Here is a 19,485-nt window from a genome sequence, read left to right as displayed (position 1 = left end):
ATGGGTCTCTTTCAACTTAAAATTCTATGTTTTCTCTCTCCTGCCCAGCTGAGGAGGGGAGTGATAGAGTTACTTTGGTGGCCACCTGGCATCAAGACAAAAGTAGATACTTTAACCAAGATTTTAAAGGACAACAAATCAACAAAGCAGTGAGTTGTAAAGACTAACTTACAAAAGGAAGAAACTCTTCTACCAGCAAAAGCCACATGGTATCTAGTGAGGAAACCAGACCTCAGTGAGCAGAGGAAGTAACAAATTGAGAACTGAGAGAATCACATATCATAGGTATGGCAATTTTGAATGGAACCTGACTTTTTTAGATCTAGTTTTATTAGAAAGTGGATGGATTATTTAAAAAAAAAAAGGAAAAATATATAAAAGTTATGTCAAGGAATAATGCTACAGAAAAACTTCTCTAAGCACAGTGTGAATTAAACTATTATGACAAAAACTCAAAACCACCCCTTAACTAATTTTCCGCTCCTAGAGATTGTATTTCAAGGAGGGGTTTGAGTGTCTTCAGATGGGAATCTGGGTGAAAGCAGGTTCAATGTGTAGCACCAGATTTCTCTTTTACTGTTTAAATGACAAGTATGAAATTATCACTAAGCTGTCAAATCTATCACCTTATCTCAATTTAATATTAATAAAAATTATATTGTTCATCAAACTAGTTTTCTTTTTGCTCATGAAAACAGCTCATTTTTTCTTGGTCATTTAGCTTTCTATTCATAAGACTACACTGCTGTATGCTGTCTGTATAGCTATTCATATTTTCTAAACTAATTTTCCTAGTATTACTTTATTCTATCAGTAATGATCATATACTGCACTGTTTTAGGCTAAATATTACACTTAATCTATTGCTCTTTAGTTCTGAGTACTAGTAAAATCTGCAAGGATTATTTGAAGCATAATAAGCACTATTTCCATCTTTGGTTACTGATGTTAGTATATACTGATCACTCTCCTTTAATGCTTGAACACTTCCACAATACTATTTGGGACTTTCAAGTCAGTTCTCCTGTTCCAATACCACCACCATTTTCAAAAGAGACAGGCAGGGAATGAAAGAGGAAACATATTTGCCCTCACAAAACATTAAAATTCTGAATCTGTGCTATTGCACTGGGCTGCTTTGTCACAGGGTTTCCTTGCACATTGGCAGAACCCTGGCTTTGCACAGTATCTGGTTGGTCTCCAGCAAAGACAACACATGGAGCAAGGGGCATAGCTAGAAGCCTCTTGGACTGTTCACCAATACACTGACATAGATTAAAAAGATTTAATCCCTAACCAATGCAGCAAACAGCAGGACACAATAATAGCAGGTACCTGGGGTAGGTTTTCCTAGCTAACGTTTGACTGGCCTTTAGTCTTGACAGTGCTGATCAATGTTTGAACCCTGGTTCACAGATCACACGGCTCGCTCTTTTCTGGCAGAAGTTTATAACTAAGTTTGCAGTGGTTTCCTCTTTCAATAGCTCAAGAGAAATGGAGTGCACCCACCCAGAGCAGCTGGAACATGTGGCTTCGCTAGTGCTCTCTCTTCAGATCCAGCCACTTGTATTCTCTCAGAAACTGGACAGGTATTTCCAAAACAAGAAGCTGCAAATATTAGGGAGTAGGGACAAACAACACCACTGAGAAGCTCTTGCTAGCATGTTGGTAATGCATCATCTTCAGAGAAACATTACACCAAATGTTGTATCAATTGTTACATAGGTTTTCCTTCATCTCTGCAAACAAATAACCTACTGCTTCCACTATCCACTTGTACACAACAAAGCACCATGTATCAGCTTTGAGTTTTAAGCAAACATGGTAAACAAAGCAAGGGATGTACAAAACATGTTATTTTAAGGAGTATAAGAGCAACCTTCAGTTGTGCAACTCTCTCAGATGCAAACCTTATTTTAGGCTTTACCCCTTAGTTGTCTTGCAACACTAATTTCCACGATTTTTGCAGGGGCACAGGGATGATGATAAATGTTGCATCACTGCAAAAAGTGGTGCAATTTTACCCAGCAGTCTGCTGTCTTCATAAGACTGATGTACATCTGAAAGGCTTCCCCAACAACTGCAACTATTATGGGTAAAACTTAATAGCATAGAACAGGCTGGGACAGTCTTATACCAAAATTACTAATATATTTCAATCACAAACAGGTGCCTATTAGAGCTGTTTCACAAACAGGCTATAAAAACTCTGTGGTAGGCACTCGGGATTTTGTGACCAGTGGTAGAATACAAGTTTATATGGACAAGTCATTCATACATTATCTTCACTCCACAGAAAGATAATATTGTGCTGAACCACAATTAAATAGTTAAAACAGCAGGTGCTACAGCTCTTTTAAGAGTGACCTAGAAGCAGGAGAAGAACCCAAACAAGTATCCTCTGCTTCTCTTAATCTTTGCTCTAACTTCAAGTGTAGAACATCTCAGCTACATACTCTCCTTTAGGTAATAATGAATGTATGACTAGACAAATTTATTTTGTAACGTTTAATAATTGCTTTGAGTGCGTCTTGTATAGTTCACATACGCATCTAGGGAATTCTAATCCAACCTTATTGTTACAGTCCCCAAGATCTCAACTGGGATAATAAAACTGCTGGTACAAAAGCCTTGATCAACCTCCACAAGTTAATACAAAAGCCTTGATCAACCACCACAAGTTAAAGCAAGGATTACTAACAAGAAAAAAAAAAGTATTCAAGCAAGACACCACAAATCATATTTTATTAGTAGGTAATTTTAGGGAAAGATGTAGGCAATCTGACTAGAAGTATCTCTACAAAAAAAAAAAAAAAAGTCACTACAGATATTATAACCCAATAGCAAGCATGCGTGTTTTCTCCCTCTGGAATGGGCTGAACAGAGTTTATTTTCACACTACATATTCTTAAGAAAAATTTTTCAGTATTAGATATTTTCCAACAGAAAAATTCTGTCAAAGCTGCTAAAAAGGGAAGGGATCACAAGTGAAGTATGACAAATAAGTGGGATATTGTTTAAACAAAAGGCAGTTCTAGCATTTGACCAAGTTGATCATTTGCCAATGTACCTGGGTCTTGAAATGCAAGAATCACAGAGTCATTTCGGTTGGAAAAGAACCCTAAGATCACTCAGTTCAGCCTCTAACCCAGCACTGCCAAGTCCACTACTAAATCATATCCCTAAATTGCCACAACTGGATATATTTTAAATATCTCCAGAGATGGTGATTCCACCACTTCCCTGAATAGCCTGTTCCAGCGCTTCCATTTGAGTGAGGAAATTTTTCCTAATATCCCATCTAAACCTCCCCAGCACAATATGAGGCCATTTCATCTCATTCTGTTACTTGTTATCTGGGAGAAGATCCCAACATCCCCACCTTGCTACAACCTCCTTTCACATAGTTTAAGAGAGCATTAAGATTCCCCCTAACCTCCTTTTCTCCAGGCTAAACAACACCAGCTTCCTCAGCTGCTCCTCGTAAGATTGTGCTCTAATAAACTGCCTCAAATAAAATCTGCACTTTACTTATGGAAGGTTCTAGAAGTATGGTGATAATAATAAATATAATCACACAAAGAATGAAACATTCTGGTTTGATTTTGTTGTTGTTAATCCAGTTGGCCAGAATTTCTAAACACACTGACATTCACATCCCATAGACCTTAGCTTTTCCTTTTCTGTAAGAAGAGAGGGAACAAGGATAAGCTGTCTGACCATCACATTTCAGAACCCCGTCCCACTAAAGGCACATCATAAATTAACATTATGTGAGCAAAGGAGCTGAACTTTTAGCCAAGAGAAGTATTTAGCAGCATAGCAGCAGAACAAAACCGAGGCATCAGTACAAATTTTCTGTGAACTATGATAAAAGACTACTGACCATAGAGAGCTAGAGAGTTTGATTAGGAGGAGACATACTGAACACAGAGACCTTTCTCTTGCTGTTTACTACTAAAAGAAGCTTTGCCTTTTCATAAAAGGAAAAAAAAATAAATATATTAGAGACTAAAGTGCTGCAGCCAGATTGTTTGAGGTTGGTTGGTTGTCCATTAGTGATGGTTGGTTGTCCCATTAGTGGTTTTTTAACAAATATCCCTGAAGGTACAAGATACTAATTCACTATAAACTATGGAAGTAATTGAACACTTTGAGTAGATAGTGCTCTTTGTCTTTTTTTCAACTAAAACAGATTTTGATAGCTAGATGATTTACACAGCAAAATTTAAAAAAACTGCTACAGCGATGTGACAGTGTTTAGAAATATGCTGATATATAAGACTAGGTTTCTAAAATTCTCTTAAGAATATGCTTTAAGTGATCCTATTGAATTTTTATTGTCCCCTAACTCCATTTTAGCATTGAGGAGTAAATCATCCTCATCACTATCCTTTCTCTGTCCAGGGAACATCATGACTGAGTGTTCATCAAAACAGCTATGATCAAAGTGTTAAATTATAGTGTGATAACAAAAACAACAGGGAAAGCCTCAAACTTCCTGTAAAACCCTGAAGAAACATGTAAACACTAAAGGAATTATTAAACAATTTGGGAATCAAGCAATGACACTGACACCAAGGTATTCCTGTGTTCTCCCAAAGATGGACTTTTTGCATACTGGCTGAGAGCAGGACAATCATCCTCCCAGTCAACATTACAAGGAGCAACTGGCAGTCCGAGGGCTCAGCTCTAGGTAAGTTAGAAAACTAATCTCTAAAATTTTAAAGGTAAATTTCATCCGATGCATTACCTTGATTACTACAGCAGTGTAATTCAACAGCAAAGAAAGAATTTTGAGCTTTAGACAAATCTTACTGAGTTTTCCAGTATGGTATTGCAGTATCTGGCAAAATTCTATTACCAACTTGCTTTGAAGAACATAATCCAACATAAAGAGCAAAGAGATCAGAAGACACATGTCAGAAGTCTGATTTTCATTTATATCCACATTACATTAGCAGCAGAATTTTTTGATTTTGTGGAAGTTTTTTTCCTGTGTTGTTCATCTATTTGTTTTGTTAGGGTTTTTTTTTTTTTTTTTTTTTTTTTTTTTAATTGCTATAATTTGGTTGTTATTTTGTTTTCTTTTTGTTGGATTTTTTTTTAAATTAGTTTCTGTTGAGGTTTTTTTCTTAAGAATTCTAAAAAATTCTTTATTATCACAATCATGCAAAGCACACAGATGTGCCTGAAACTTCGAAGTCTGTATGCTTGGAATTGCATCATGTTCTTGAAAGCATTCTGAAGTCCTTAATGAGTAAAATGTTGGAGTATGAGCACTGACATTAACATGACATGCAACACAAAATATTCCAGAATATAAAATCATCTAGAATGTTACCAACAGAAGAAGAAAAACACTTGATTTTTTAAAACAACATAATAAGAAAATTTTGTAAAAATCTCAAGGTTTTTTTATAAAGTGAGTTAGAAAATATTACACATTTTTTAATAGTGCTAGACTGGCCTAAGTATCCTAAGTAAAGAATGCCTTCCAAAAACCGTTTAGAGTGAGAAGACACATATTGCATATTGAGATAGTTATCAATTTTAAGAGGTAGATGACAATATTAATCTATTATTTGGGGAAGATAACCCTACAACTTTTATGTAAATAGCATTAAATATTATCTATACAGTATTCTGTATAGAATTATCTATACAATATCCATATGAAAGAGTGCAAAGAGGAGGAACATTGCCTCTCACCTAAGAGCAACTATATTCATTTAATTCCTTGGTCTGCATCATCAGCTTTCCTGAAAATGCAGGTGGGGGGAAGAAAGGATTAGAAAGGCAAGGAAGAAAAAGTAAAATCAACCCTATTTGCATATGCTGGCAAACAATAGGCAGAACACACCATCCAGACTGCAGTGAGAGTGACTGGGCTCACGGCACAATCCTCATGACAGCGTGACTAGATTGAGTGGAAACAGCAGAAGCCTGCACAGGCAGTCAGACTCACTGCCTAAGGTGTTCACGAAGGTGCTTCACTGCTGGAAAAGCATTTCTGTTCCTATTCACCATGTCCATCAGATTCTTGGTTACCATTAAGAGGAAAAAGAAGTAAGTAATAGCAGCACCGATGGAAAGGCTTTGTCACAGTGAGGATGAGGGTATGTTTTTAACTTGCCACCACCTGTAAAATGTTAGCTGTTACTAAAAGCATCCATCTCTCAGACAGTGTTAAAAGCACAGCTCAGTACAAAAATGGTATCACAATTTTTCTGTCCTTTGGGTAGTCTTCAAATTTCTCAAGGTACCATCTGTAAAACAAAGACAGAAATCTGATGAGTATAGAGTTTTCCAAATGCTGTTGAGGACATTAAGTGATTGCACAATGTGTTCAATTTAATCCATATATTTTCTGTCTACAAACAAAAAATATGCCTTTAGAACTACTCTGGATACAAAAATGGCATTTACTACACTCATCCTAACAACATCTAATCATCAACTCCGAAAAAACTAAGTTGTTCTGCCAGCAATGGGAAATCAAACCTACAGATGTGGTGAGAGCAGTCAGGGAAGGAATAACCTGTTCTTTAAAAATGTATGTTGTTATGCATCCTGAGTATTTGCATTTCAGAACTAGAGGGGGAAGAAATTAAACTAAAACCATGTAATTGCCTAATGACTTCACACAGAAGCACGGGTTACTTCACATAGTAATGACTCTGCATAGAAACATCTTTAGTTCCAAAGGATTTGGATAATCAAACAGAACATGACAAACATTACACTAGCCTTACTGCTAATACCTTTCAAAGACATCAGTATTTTCAAATCCAGACAATTAACAAAGAAGAAATACATAGCACTATTAAATGTTATTATTTGTCTTTCTGCCTTGGATAACAAACACATTTACTCCCATTTTCAAATACTTATTCTTCCGCTCCTCTGAAATAAAAGAATTAACTTCACCCGGGCTTCTCAAAGGTGCAGATATTCATGTTATCAATAGCTAACTGCAAGATCAAAGCTGGAATAAGCAGAGGACAAAACATGCAATGCACAATAACCTGCAGCTGTGGAATACCATCATTACACTATTTTCCTGTTTCAGTAATTTATTCTAAGTTTTTTAAACTAAACAGACTGCACTAAAATGTTTCTTCACTTACATGGATTTGTTATTTTTATTTGTTTGGGGTTTTCTTCTTGTATCCCTCTTTTGTTTTTATGCATCTTTCCATTAGTGCAAATTACTTCCTTTAACAACATTTAGCTTTTCCTAATGGTCTGAAAGAGTGCCACGAAGGCTTAGGATTGATGGAAACGAACAATGGAATTTGAACCTGAAGAGCATAATATATAAAGACACACCGAGGAACCTGGCATTGCTTAGCCTGGCAAGGAGGACACTAAGGGGCCCTGTTACTGCTACCTGCAGGTGCTGCCTACAGGTCATTTAAGACAACGGAGCAAAGTTATAACTGAAATGCCAACTCTTGCAGCTGGAATGCAGTGGCCCCAAGCAAAAGTGCAGGGTGGAGATTGCCTGGCTAGATAGCAGTTGTGCACAAAGGGACATGGATATCCTGGTGACAAGTGAAGGATGAGTCAATAATGCATCCCTGCAATGATGAAGGCCAAGTGCACATTGGCCTGCCTTAAAAAGTACAGAGCCACTAAGTCAAAGGAAGGGCTTATTCTGTGCACCATTTAGCAGCTGAGAGCATGCATCTGCATTACTGCCTCCAGTTGTTGGCTTCCTGTGCAACAACGATATCCACAAAGTGGAGAAAAATCCAGCAGATGGTCAGTAAGACAACTCATAGCTGGAACATATAAGAGGAGACATTAAGAGCACTAGGTTTGTTCAGCCTAGAAAAGAAGCAAAGAGGCACATCTAATTGCTTTCTTTCATCACCTATTGTGATATTAAAGAGAAGGCAAAGCCATACCTTTCCTGGAGGCACACACCAGGAGATAAAGGTTGCAACATGGAATATTCCAACTGATCATAAGGAAAAACCCTCTTCCCCATGAGAATAAGGAAAATCCTGTTTCAGCACTTTGCCAGAGATGTGCTGAAGCCTCCACCCTTGAAGACACTCAGAACTCAACTGGATGAGGCCCTGGGCAAAAGGGCAGTTGTAGGTCACACCAGCTGACTGGACAACCTTCAGATACTCCTCCTAACCCAAGATACTCTGCAACTCTACTCACTAATAGTAGGTGATAAAATAAGAAAAGATGGTCAACAGGTGACAGGTCAGGAAGGTTCAGGTTGGACAGTACAAAAAACTTTGTTAATTGGGAGGGTAATACAGACTTAGAACACCCTACAGACAAGGTGCAGGAAAACCCGTTTGTGGAAATTTTCAGGACTCCACTAGATGTACTCATGGCTGCCCCCACAGATAGTCAGCAATGGCATTTTTTTCAACCTATTTCTCTCCATATATTCAGGCTTATTTCCTGTTATTCCACTAAGTTTCAGCATGAGAACCAAAGCAGGAAGCAGAGAATAACCAAAATAAGATTAACATGTTCAAATTCCTTTAAACATGCTATTCCTTAAAGAGAATCAGGAGACTACTCTCCACAAACTATGGTCCTTAAGAAAGCTACATTATGAATACAGTACATTAGCAGTCAAACTGTTTAGAGTAGAGACTTTACTGTTATGTACTAGAACTGTTTTCATATTGTCCATTCACTTGATCATAGACAATATGATAGAGACTTGGCTGTAAAGTGTGCCTACTAAAGACTACTTTAGAGTGATTTTCAAAATTTTAATATTGTAGAAACCAGTTCAAGCAGCAAGGGAAAATAGAGTATGTGATTACTTAAGACAATACTGCCAAACTTGTCCATAATTTTTACAGATTCAGGATGAACTACCTTCATTTAAACATTATTTTGACCACCTCATTGTACATCGTGTGTGTTCATGCTCAGTACTATTGTGCTGAAATTCTGCAGTGCTTATTCTTCTCAGAGTATTCTCTATCATATTCTCCCCTACAGCAGCAGTCTCTTTCACAAGACTTGCTCTGCAACATTGCTATGGGATGAGGCATAATTTGTGAAATGTAAATGCAGTGTGGCAGAGACAACAGAAATTATAAGACAAAAATCACTTACTGATGGTGTTGCCTTGCCCTTGAACCCAAGATGAAAAGAGTACACAGTGCAAATGCAAGGCTTTCAGTGGTGCCACAGGCAAGGGCAAACCCAAACCACTCCAGGATCTCTCCAAAAAAGTTGGCTCCACTGACATACTCAAACATTCCTCCTGAAAGCAGGACAGAGTTATTTCAAAAGCACCTTAATCAATATGTCCAGTGCTATCTTTTACTGTACATCAAATAAGAGCTACATCACCAATGTCTCTATATAATTTTAAAGGCGGTGGAAGCAGTGTTTTTCAGTTCAAGCTGTGCTATGAAGGATCACTTCAGGCCTCTTTCTAGGACAGACCTTCTCCAGGTCCATTTTTCCTCTTTAAATAATGAAAGAAAAGCAGATTTACTAGTATCAGAAGCAAGTACGTGCCTTTGTAAATAGTTACTTAACAATGACATCAAACTGTCTCTTTGATCGTAAACTTTTTTTTTAATATGTAAATATAGAGGACATGCTCCCCTTGAGTCTCAGAAAATACTCACAGGGTTAGTTAGCCTACAATGTTTCATTTCTTTAAATACTTCAGAAATTAAGTTAATTATGAACAATATTATTATTATTATGAAGTAATGTCCCAAATTTATTCTCTAGCTTAAAATGTGTTGCCCTTTTGTTCCCATTCCTCATGAGGTCTACTGCTTCAGCCCTGATACTCAGTGAAAAAAGTAACTGGCAGTCTGCATTAAATCTGTTGTACAGACAATTATGGATAAACAATTGGTACTCACATGTCAGGAATTTATAAAATAAGAACTTTCACCCCAATTCCAAAGTCAGCATACAAATCGATAACATCTCAGTATGCGTTTTACCAGTGGAACTAAACAAACAAGTATTTGGCAACTGTAATAAAGGACATGTTTTGACTTTGCTTTAATTGCTCTACCCTCTTAACAAAAGAGGGGTGAATTTTTAGCACTTAAACTGGATAAGCAACATCAAAAAGACCAGCTCCCCCTGATCTCACAGCAAATGACATCTTATTTACTTCAGAACTTTTTTGTGCACTGAACACAGTACAGTATGTTCATATTCTTTTTTTACATGAGCACTTGGATTTACATCTATTAAAATTATAAGTTATCTTCTGAGTGAAAAACAGTCTACTGCCTTATATATCTTAATTCTTCCAGTCATATTAAAAAAAACCTTAACAACCAAGAAAAAACAACAACTAACAAAAAAACCCAGAGAAACAAAATTCAGAGATAGTATTATTTTTCTTCTCTCAGTGACTGTAATGTATCTGAAAGAGTCTAATGTTTCCAAAAGCATCAATAAACTTTAACACTTCAATAGGTTCCATAAGAAAAATCTTTCATATTCTCCATTTTCCCATGAAGGCCAGAATTCATAGTGCCCTACTTTGTTTGGATTTCTGTCCTCCTTTTACTGTGTCTCCCTTTCCACAGTAGTTGCTGCTCTCTGATTACCTAAGGTACCTCTCTCTTCACACATGGGACGTTAGATGGGCCAGCCATTGAGTACTTTCTGCATTCCCCTCCTGCCTCAACACTGGGTTGATAATTTAGGTCTTCCTTCTCCACCCTCCTGCTGATTCTCAGAAAAGTTGTGGAATGCTGTGACATTTTTACCCCTTTTTAAAAATACAGACAAAGTTGGTTTAAGAAGTCCAAAGAGTTGCACAGGCCAAGTGATATCATGAAACTGACTCCTTACAATATTTGGCTTAAGAGGAAAAAAATAAAATGAGCCTCCTCTCCAGTCCCAGCTTTCTTTACCACTTCTCATATGAGAGATACTACTTTTGCCATTTTAATCTCTGTACCCTTTTTTACTTACCTCTTGGTATCTTGTAACCAGTTTCCCCTGGTTTTCTCAGATTTCTGAGAATATGATCAGAATGAATATTAATTGCCATGCCAAGCAACCACCCTATAAAACCTGAAAAGAAATATTAAAAGTGTATCTTTAGTACACTGAGTGAAAGCACCCTTTCAAAAAAACTATAGTCATGTATAACATGTTAGGCATATCAGCTCAAAGCAGTAGTAATGTAAGCAGTATAAACAACTCTGGTGACAGACTGAGCTTTTCAGTCAGCAGAGCTCACAGTAATCGAGAGTTCCCTAGACAGGAAATAGTACCACAAGTATGAAGCTTATTCTTATGTTTCTAGACTTATATAAATGTATGCACAGGCACATATGCAGATGTAATGTGTGTAATTCCCTAACTTCCACATAGAAAAACAAATACGCTAACACTTTAAACACTGAAAGAAACAGCCATTCTCATTCTTCCCAAAGGGACACATTTTAGCCCCACTCTCCTTTTCTATTTTTGCTGATAACATACCAGAATTTCCACAACAGAATTTTGTGCAACAAAAGGAATAAAATCATGAAGGAGTTAATGTACCATTTACTTGTGTCATTCAGCAAAATGGTTTAGCCATTTACACCAGGCTTTCATAGAAACTGAGACTCTTGTCACATTCGGCATCCTTATGTCTTGTTGCCATAACTATGGGATAAATCAAAAGGAATTTAGGATTGAAATTACTTATTTTCACCCTTTGGCAATATGTTATCTATGGTATCTTCCTTTGAAGGCAGCCTTCCTTGCTACTAGGAGCAGATTTGGGGTTTGAAGATAGATCCAGTGTTGTTTTGAAGCCACCTCCAAAGTTACCAGTTTTACTTAAATTACCAAGAATACACCAGTATTTTCTAGGACAAAGTCACTTCACGTGCCAGATAAAGAAACCTTTGCCTTTTTGCACCCATTACTTTGGTCTTTCAGGTGGCTCTTTTTCAATATAGAGAAATTCAGGAGCGTGATCATCTCAGTAAAAGCACTAACTGTATGTCCAAGTGTATAAGGCCACATTGCAAGACTGGTAGGTTGTCAGAGCACACTCCACCAAGACTTAAGCTACCTTTTCCAGTGAAGCTACAGATGTCTGAGAAGCAAGGTCCACTCACAAGCTGTTAGGCAGTTTTCTTCTCTCAAGCTCTTGTGAGCTTAAAGGGCCTAGCTGTCTGCTTCCACATGTATTGGGAGGAAATGACTGCTCTGTAAAAAAAACTGAGGTGTCTGCGTGAAAGCTCTCTCCATTATTTGCCCATATAAATAAAAAAAAGTTGTTTGATTAACTTGTTACTATCTGCTTACATTGTAAAACTAATAGCAGAATTTAGTCCTGTGAATAAGCATGTCTGTTAACCTTTTCTTTATACAGCACAACAAGTTTCTATTAGCAATCAAGGTGTGAAGATGCTATATGTAAAGTGCCTTTTGAAGTAAAATTTTACTTATCAACTATATAATCAATGTAAATACATCATGACATAGATTAGATATACTATATTTTATTATTAGATATACTATAGTTTATACTATATATCTACAATACTATGATTTATTATATATTAGATATACTATAATTTTAGTGAATGTTTCCTGTGCATCTGCTTGGAAATTAGTCTATGAACTCTTCCGATAATGTAGAAAGGCCGGAGCTTGCTTTAAAAATGTCAAATTACTACAGAAGATGAGTTTGATCCTGCACATTTTTACCTCTCTGACTTGAAAACTGCAAAATGGCAGAAGGAAACAATCGCATCTCTTTGTGGACAACAAACCAACAAATGTAGGCTATTTTCACAAAACACCTCTTCAATTTCAAGACCCCCTTTCCTCTAAGGCACTGCATAACCATGTTCCCTGCACCCATACTCTGTGGGCAATCACTGAACATGCCAAGTTGGAAGGGACCCACAAGGATCATCAAGCTCAAATCTCAGCCCTGCACAGGACCATCCCCATGTGCCTGAGAGTATTGTCCAAATGCTTCTTGAGCTGTCAGGCTTGGCGCTCCTCCCCTGTCCTAATCCTCAGATTCCCAACACAACAGAGTCCTGGGACTCTACAAAACCAAGAGCTGGTTCTGCCCCACAATTCGCATGACTTGGCTACCAGCACAGGGAAACATGGACACGTAAACAGGAAGGGAGCCACTGCATATTACATCAGATTTTCAGATCCACAGAATACACCACACAACACGGATGACCTCAAGAGACTATTAAGAGGCTTTTTCCTTCATCAGGATAAACCTGGAGATGAAGGCTTGTGCACGTACTAGGTGAACACTTGCGTAAGGAGGACAGCAACTAGGTCTACACTAGCAGACAACCTGGTGCAACAGAAGAGCATTGTGTGCTTGCCCATGTAGAATTTCACACAAAAAGACCTACTGTTGTGCTGCAGGCTATTCCAGAGTGACAGGAGGGTAGCTGCTATCTGGCTCACCTTCCCTCTCCAAGTTTCAAGAATATGCAGTGGAAGATGCTGTGCAGACACATCAGGAGGCCAGTTTCTACAGCTGCACTGAGAACATCAAATAAACATTTCAGGTGAACCAGTGCCTCATCTCAGACTCTGTGGTTACTTTCCAACAATGCACATGATCATCTAGAGTATACAGATGTCTGTAGATACTAGGAAAGATACAGGCTAATCTACATCTCCAGGCTATGAGATAATATCTAGACATCCCTCGACTACGTGATCATACCCAGATACGGACAATGCGCACGCGCTTGTGATCATACCAAGATATGGACAATGCACATGCGCTCTTCATGTCTGTTCTGTGAAAAGAGCAGAAGTGGCACACGTGCTTGGTTGCCTGACTGTCAGACAAAAAGCTTCATGCAACAGATGAGGTTCAGTCACCTGAACCTTCTGAGTTACAGGTGCTGCTCTGCTTTGTAGAACTGCTACTGAGGAAAGTTTTTGATCCACGGAAGGGTTAGCCATCAACATTCGAAGTAGGTAGCTGAATGGGGTTTAAAGGAGTAAGAAAAGACACATGGTATATTGCAAAGAGTTTGAAGAAGCTAAAGCAAGCAAAGGAAGGAAGGAGTTTCCAACTAGAAGCACAGACAGATTAGGAAAGAACACCAGGGTGAAGCACACAGGTGTATGTGTCCCTTTTTGCAGCATTCACTGCTTCAGGGTATCATGGGCTCTCTTGGTAAGTGTTTGTTGGCACACGTGTAAGGTACATGCTGAAAGGTTATGAAGTTGTTCCCACATAGGTTTGCAAACTCATGGTGCTGCATTTGAAGCAGAACATTCCCATTTCCTCTGAAAACAGCTGTGTTCACTGCTCTGAACCAAACCAACACACAGTCCAGAGAAACCATGAGGGAATCACATCAAAGTTACGTTCCTGATCCAAATCAATTGCTGGTGTAGATAATAATAAGCTATTGCATTTCCAGAGTTAACTCCTAAATGCCTGCAAACAATCAAACTGTAATAAGGCTCCAGAACAGAACACAGCAGTTGTTTGAAACCTCTCGCCATGACGGTAAATCAGCCTGGCTTTTCCAAATTTCTGTCTTCACTGCAAATTTATCTCATTTCAGCTTCTGGCTGTTGAACCATGGTTGGCTGCTACTTTTAGACACTCTCTCATTTATCTTCCACATGTAACTCCATACAGCTTAAGAAACATCTTGCTAGCCCTCAGCAAATATGCTTTCTTGCTGTTGTTGTTTGCTAATATTCTAGTAACTTTTTCTAGTAATTTCAAACAGAGGCTTAAAGACACTGCCAGATGTTTTGGAAAAACTAGAACATAATAGTCCAGTTGTTCAGGGAGTACAGCCACTTTGGCATTTGAGGTGACCAAAGCCACAAGCATAAACTGCAGATATTTGGAGGTACCCAGCTGGGATGAATACCAAATAGCAATTATAAATTGCTAAGATCCAATTATGTTGATGTGTACTACAAAACAACATTAAAAAAATCCCAAAAGGTACTCTAGTTACAGGAATAAAATAAAAAACAAGTCTGCAGTTTGGGTGTTTCACAGCCATGCCAAATTTTATATAAAGATTTGTTGTACTAACACTCTCAAAAAAGTCAGCAGTAGTCATATCATGAAAATGGTTGCTATGTGTACCAGGAATCTTGGCTTTCTTAGTTTTTAGGATAACTTAGGGTTAGGATTGCTTTTTAAAGCAATAGTTTGAATTATAATAATGACAAAAGCAACACTTCATTTATGTTTAGCAGTACTAGAAATACATATAAGCATGTATTCCAGACTGGTATTACCTGCACAAAAAGCAAACAATCAAAATAAAACCATAATAAAAAACCCACAAATACAAATCAAACTAACTCATACACCGAAGTATTCATAACTGAAGTCAGAGGAACCTAACTATTATCATTTATACATTTGCATCTTTCAGAAATCCTTGATAAACTCAAAAAAAAATAAACTAAGGAAATATGAATAAGAGTCTTATTAACTTGATTTTTTTTTAAAGATCTTTCAGTAAAGAAGAATTGATTTATGGCTTCTTAATCATAATTTGTTCACAGCACTGTATTGAGATATCTTTTGATTAATGTACTAAACTAGGCATCAGAGCCTTCAACAGTTTTGATGAACAGATCTTTTAACCATTTTTTTTGCTGGATCCCAGTGTAAGGAGACTGGAAATTTGAAACTACCAAGAAAATTTCAAGTATATCCAAATGCCTAGCACCCACTGAAGTCATTCCCTTGTACCTCAATTTCTCCATTTTTATTGCACAAGCAGTACTGCCTCCTAATCTTGGCAAGAGAACCTCCTTTGATTTAAGTTTCTTCAATCTTATAGTCATGATAGCATTTAGCACAGTTATCCACAATAACACTGTAATAAGGACAAAACCTTCTTTTTCTTGTTATGAAAGGCTTGAGAAATCCTGGAGAAACACTAACTTGCTCTGGTTACAGAATAAAAACAAGAAGGGTACTTCTTCAGATCAAGGATCTACACAGCCCAGTTCTCCACCTTTGACTGATGAGGCAAAATATTCTGATTTATCTTCAGATGAAAGAGATCTTTCGGTAAAGATTTCATTAGAAAATGATACTATGATTTTGATGGTCAACAAAACTAGATGCTTAGGAAACAAAAAAATACGGTGACAGTACTTTGTCACTAGGCATCTTAGCCTTTTCATCATATCCATGACTTCAACTATAAATAAATGTAACCTCCCTTCCAGATCAGGAGTGAATAATCAATCCCTCCATCCGGTTCCTTGTAGGCCAGTTTCGTCCTTTGACAAAGCTCACCCCTATTACAAGGGCAGGCGTGCTGATGCATGTATGTGTGTGTGTGTATCACTTATAAACATCCTGATACCAAGGTCTTCTACCGAGATACCACTGCTAACGCCAGTTAGCAATCACCCTCGCTAGATTTTTACTCCACGAGTTTGTTTACTTCAGTTTGATCTACATGTTACATAGAAAAACTACTTTGTTTGTTCTAAACATGCATGCTGCTGGTTCCATGTGAGGCTTCAAGTTTCTACACTGAAAAAAATACATAACAATATTTATTTTGGTGTTAAAGAGTAAAGATGACAGTCAGCTCACCCAGCACTGATATTGTGGAAAGAAATGTCAGTTCACAGTTCTAAAGTAAAAAAAAGTTAAAGGCTTCCAGATACACCAATAAGAGAAATACCTATGAGAATACTTACAAAATGGCATTGAAGATACAATAAAATTACAATTAAAAGCTGTGAAGACAAAGGAAAATTACACCTTAAGTTTTCATAACATTATTTGACTCACCTGTAATGAAGCGTGGATCTTTCAACCAGCCCGGAGGGTAAGTTGCATAGTTGCTTAAGCTTCGGCCCTGCAAGTATCCATTGAAAACGCAGAACAGAAGTGCTAGCACAAAAGTGACAAATGGTGTTGGTTTTCCTTCACGGATCAGAAGAGGAAATATGAGTGCCCTGTAGCAAATAAGGAACAAAAATTTATTAAACAACGAAAATTGTATTAAGAAACCAAAGAGAGAGTTTTGAAGTCCAAAAACTGTAATCCATGGTCCACGCTATCCTACTTTTCAAATTCTCAGCATTAGAGGCTTTGGTCCCTGTTCTAAAGGAGAGTTGCACTTGCTTTAACACCTAAACATTCATTTTGGTGCCTAACTGGAATTACAAGATCAGACCTCTCTCTCTCTATAACAGAAATTTTTGAACTTTGTATCCAAGGCAATTACTTTGATGAGAGGAGTAAAGGTAACTGATGTTAAGCACAGCCTATTTTTATCCTCCTTTGTTCCTAAATCCTCAGTAGTATCATCAAGCTTTCTGAAATGAGCCAAGTCTCACAATCCCTACACCAAATCCCCCATCACTTCTAGGGGGAAAAGGCAATGCCCTTAAAATTAACCTAATTGAGCTCAGTTTCCTCCCTACCTTAAAAGTCACTTTAAAACCCTAATTGCTTCACCTCTACGATTTTGGTCTACCCTATGATGCCTGCTAAACACATGACGAACCCACAATTGCCATCCCATTTGGGAAAGGAATCTTGATGGCTTTTCCTGGGGGATTATGGGAATAAACCAACAAGCTCTAAACAAGATCAGGTGAATGTGAATGTTCTTGTGATCTTTCTGGTGGTGCAACAAGCCAACTCCCAATTGCCTATTGATTTAATTACAATCTATAATGAAACAGGACGAGGATTGCTGAAGCCTGAGCAGTTTTCACGTGTTTTCCATTTACTCAAGGACTAGTGCTTCAAAGTAGTCTTTCCAAAGGAAGCACAACCATAACAGCTTTCAAGAAAAAGTAACAAATTCATTAATAGGATTATTTAAAGCATGCTACATTACAACAAAAGGAACTGGATAATAGAGGTCTCTTCCAGTCTACACTCACTTACAGAAGAGTCCCTTAGTCTGGTAATCGCAACAAGCAACTGGAAAAAACAAACTGCAGCACAGCACAGCTTGCTCTACAAACCTTTGTCTCATGTTCCTAGCTATTTCCAGACATCAAGGATGAGTTAAGATCCCATGTGAAAGCTATTATCTTTACTCTTAACAGAAAAAAGAGCAAAGACACAGTCCCGGGTTTCCAAAACCAGCCACCAGGCCAATCACGTTGCATCCTTCTCGGTTGGGAGGATGTGGAATACTTTCAGTCAAAAGCACCAGCCTCTCTCATTCAGCACCGGAAAACAACAGCGTATCAGCCACATATGGAGCTTAACATGACCTGACAAATCTATTGCTCCTGTATTAGTAATGTTGCAAAATTGCTCGTGGAGTATGACCAGTAGACATTGTCCGTAACTTGAAGAGAACAGCAAAATCTTACCCGAGCTCCAGCTAAGCTGCCTTCTCCAAGAAATACCCAAGTTGACTACAGGGCAACATGGAGCACTCGGCCTAAGATTTGCCAGTATTTTAATGAATCATTGAATATCCTGAGCTGGAGAAAACCCTCATCCAGTCCAACTCCTTCAACGAACACTATGTTGAAAGACCGTGTTAAGAAACATAACTGAAAATAGCCACTGTTTCGCAGCATTTAAATTATATGAGTACAGAGTGCTGAACTTCCCTTGTTTTCAACACTAGGTCCCTTCAGGCAGTCTGATCAAGCCCTTGCTGACACGCGGGTCGTCACCCGAGGTACAGCTGCAGCGCAGGGATGGAGCAGCAGCCGAGGGAGCATCGAACATCGCGTTTGCACGCCCGAGCACCGCCTCGCACAGCGCAGCGACACACGGCAGCCAGCACCGCTCCGCCACGGCTCCGCGCCCAGCTCCCGCAACAACGCACAACATCCTAACGCAGCGAAGCCCGAAAGACTTCAGTGATTGTGATATTAAATAACAAGAGCTAATTAACTGGAGCACCTCAACCCCTTCGGTCTGGAGGCAGCAGCCAGGCGTTTCTATGAAGACTGACCCCTTCTCCCGCCCCGGCAGCACTGCCAAGGAGCCCCCCCCCAGACGCCCCGGCGGTGCCCCCGCCCCGCCCGCACCTGTGCGCGTAGTGGAGGACGAAGCAGCCCAGCAGGACACGGTTAGCCGGGGCGGCGATGGCCTCCCCACCGCAGACGGCGAGCCCGATCGGGACGAGGAGGGAGGGCAGCTCCTGCAGCGCCCAGGCAACGCGGGCGGGCAGCAGCGAGCCGAAGCGCCGCGTGGAGTACCGGCCGTAGGGCATAGGGATGAAGCAGAGCAGCAGGGCAGAGCCGGCACCCAGCGCCATCAGCCCATAGGAGAAGAGCTCCAGCAGCCGCCGCTCCTCGGGGCCCTCCACCCTTTTCCAGAAGCCGCAAACACCATGGCAGCCCGCGCACTCCGCCATCACCGACTCCACCGACACCGAGCCCCATCGCCCCCCGCCGCCCCTACTCATCACCCGCCCGGCGCCCCGCCCACCGGGCACCACGGACCAATCGGCATCGGGGGGCGTGGCCAGAGCCGCCCGCCCGTTGGTGGGCGGGGCGGGGTGGGGCGCGCGCTCGGGTTCTCGG

General features: G+C 39.3%; 1 protein-coding gene across 1 annotated transcript; it reads right to left on the bottom strand.

The window, feature by feature from the left end:
- Positions 1-2,717: 2,717 nt before the first annotated feature.
- Positions 2,718-19,393, bottom strand: SRD5A1 (steroid 5 alpha-reductase 1). The gene is made up of 5 exons (XM_064661043.1): positions 18,988-19,393; positions 16,769-16,935; positions 10,948-11,049; positions 9,103-9,253; positions 2,718-6,269 (listed from the first exon to the last, which is right to left on the bottom strand). Exons 1-5 carry the CDS (start codon positions 19,365-19,367, stop codon positions 6,203-6,205), a joined length of 867 nt encoding a protein of 288 aa, XP_064517113.1. The 5' UTR covers positions 19,368-19,393; the 3' UTR covers positions 2,718-6,202.
- Positions 19,394-19,485: the final 92 nt, after the last annotated feature.

The sequence above is a fragment of the Pseudopipra pipra genome, chromosome 1 (genome assembly GCF_036250125.1).
Source record: "Pseudopipra pipra isolate bDixPip1 chromosome 1, bDixPip1.hap1, whole genome shotgun sequence".
NCBI lineage: Eukaryota > Metazoa > Chordata > Aves > Passeriformes > Pipridae > Pseudopipra > Pseudopipra pipra.
The sequence above is the reverse complement of the archived record's forward strand: the minus strand, read 5'-3'. Positions and strand labels throughout refer to the sequence as shown.

Bases quoted from the DNA above. Each gene is read 5' to 3' on its own strand.
- SRD5A1 (XM_064661043.1), bottom strand. From the start codon at position 19,367: ATGAGTAGGGGCGGCGGGGGGCGATGGGGCTCGGTGTCGGTGGAGTCG. The intron at 11,050-16,768 runs GTGAGTCAAATA...ATTTCTTTTCAG, and splicing joins AGATCCACGCTTCATTACAG to GTTTTATAGGGTGGTTGCTT. The intron at 6,270-9,102 runs GTAAGTGATTTT...TTTGTTTTACAG, and splicing joins AGGGCAAGGCAACACCATCA to ATGGTACCTTGAGAAATTTG.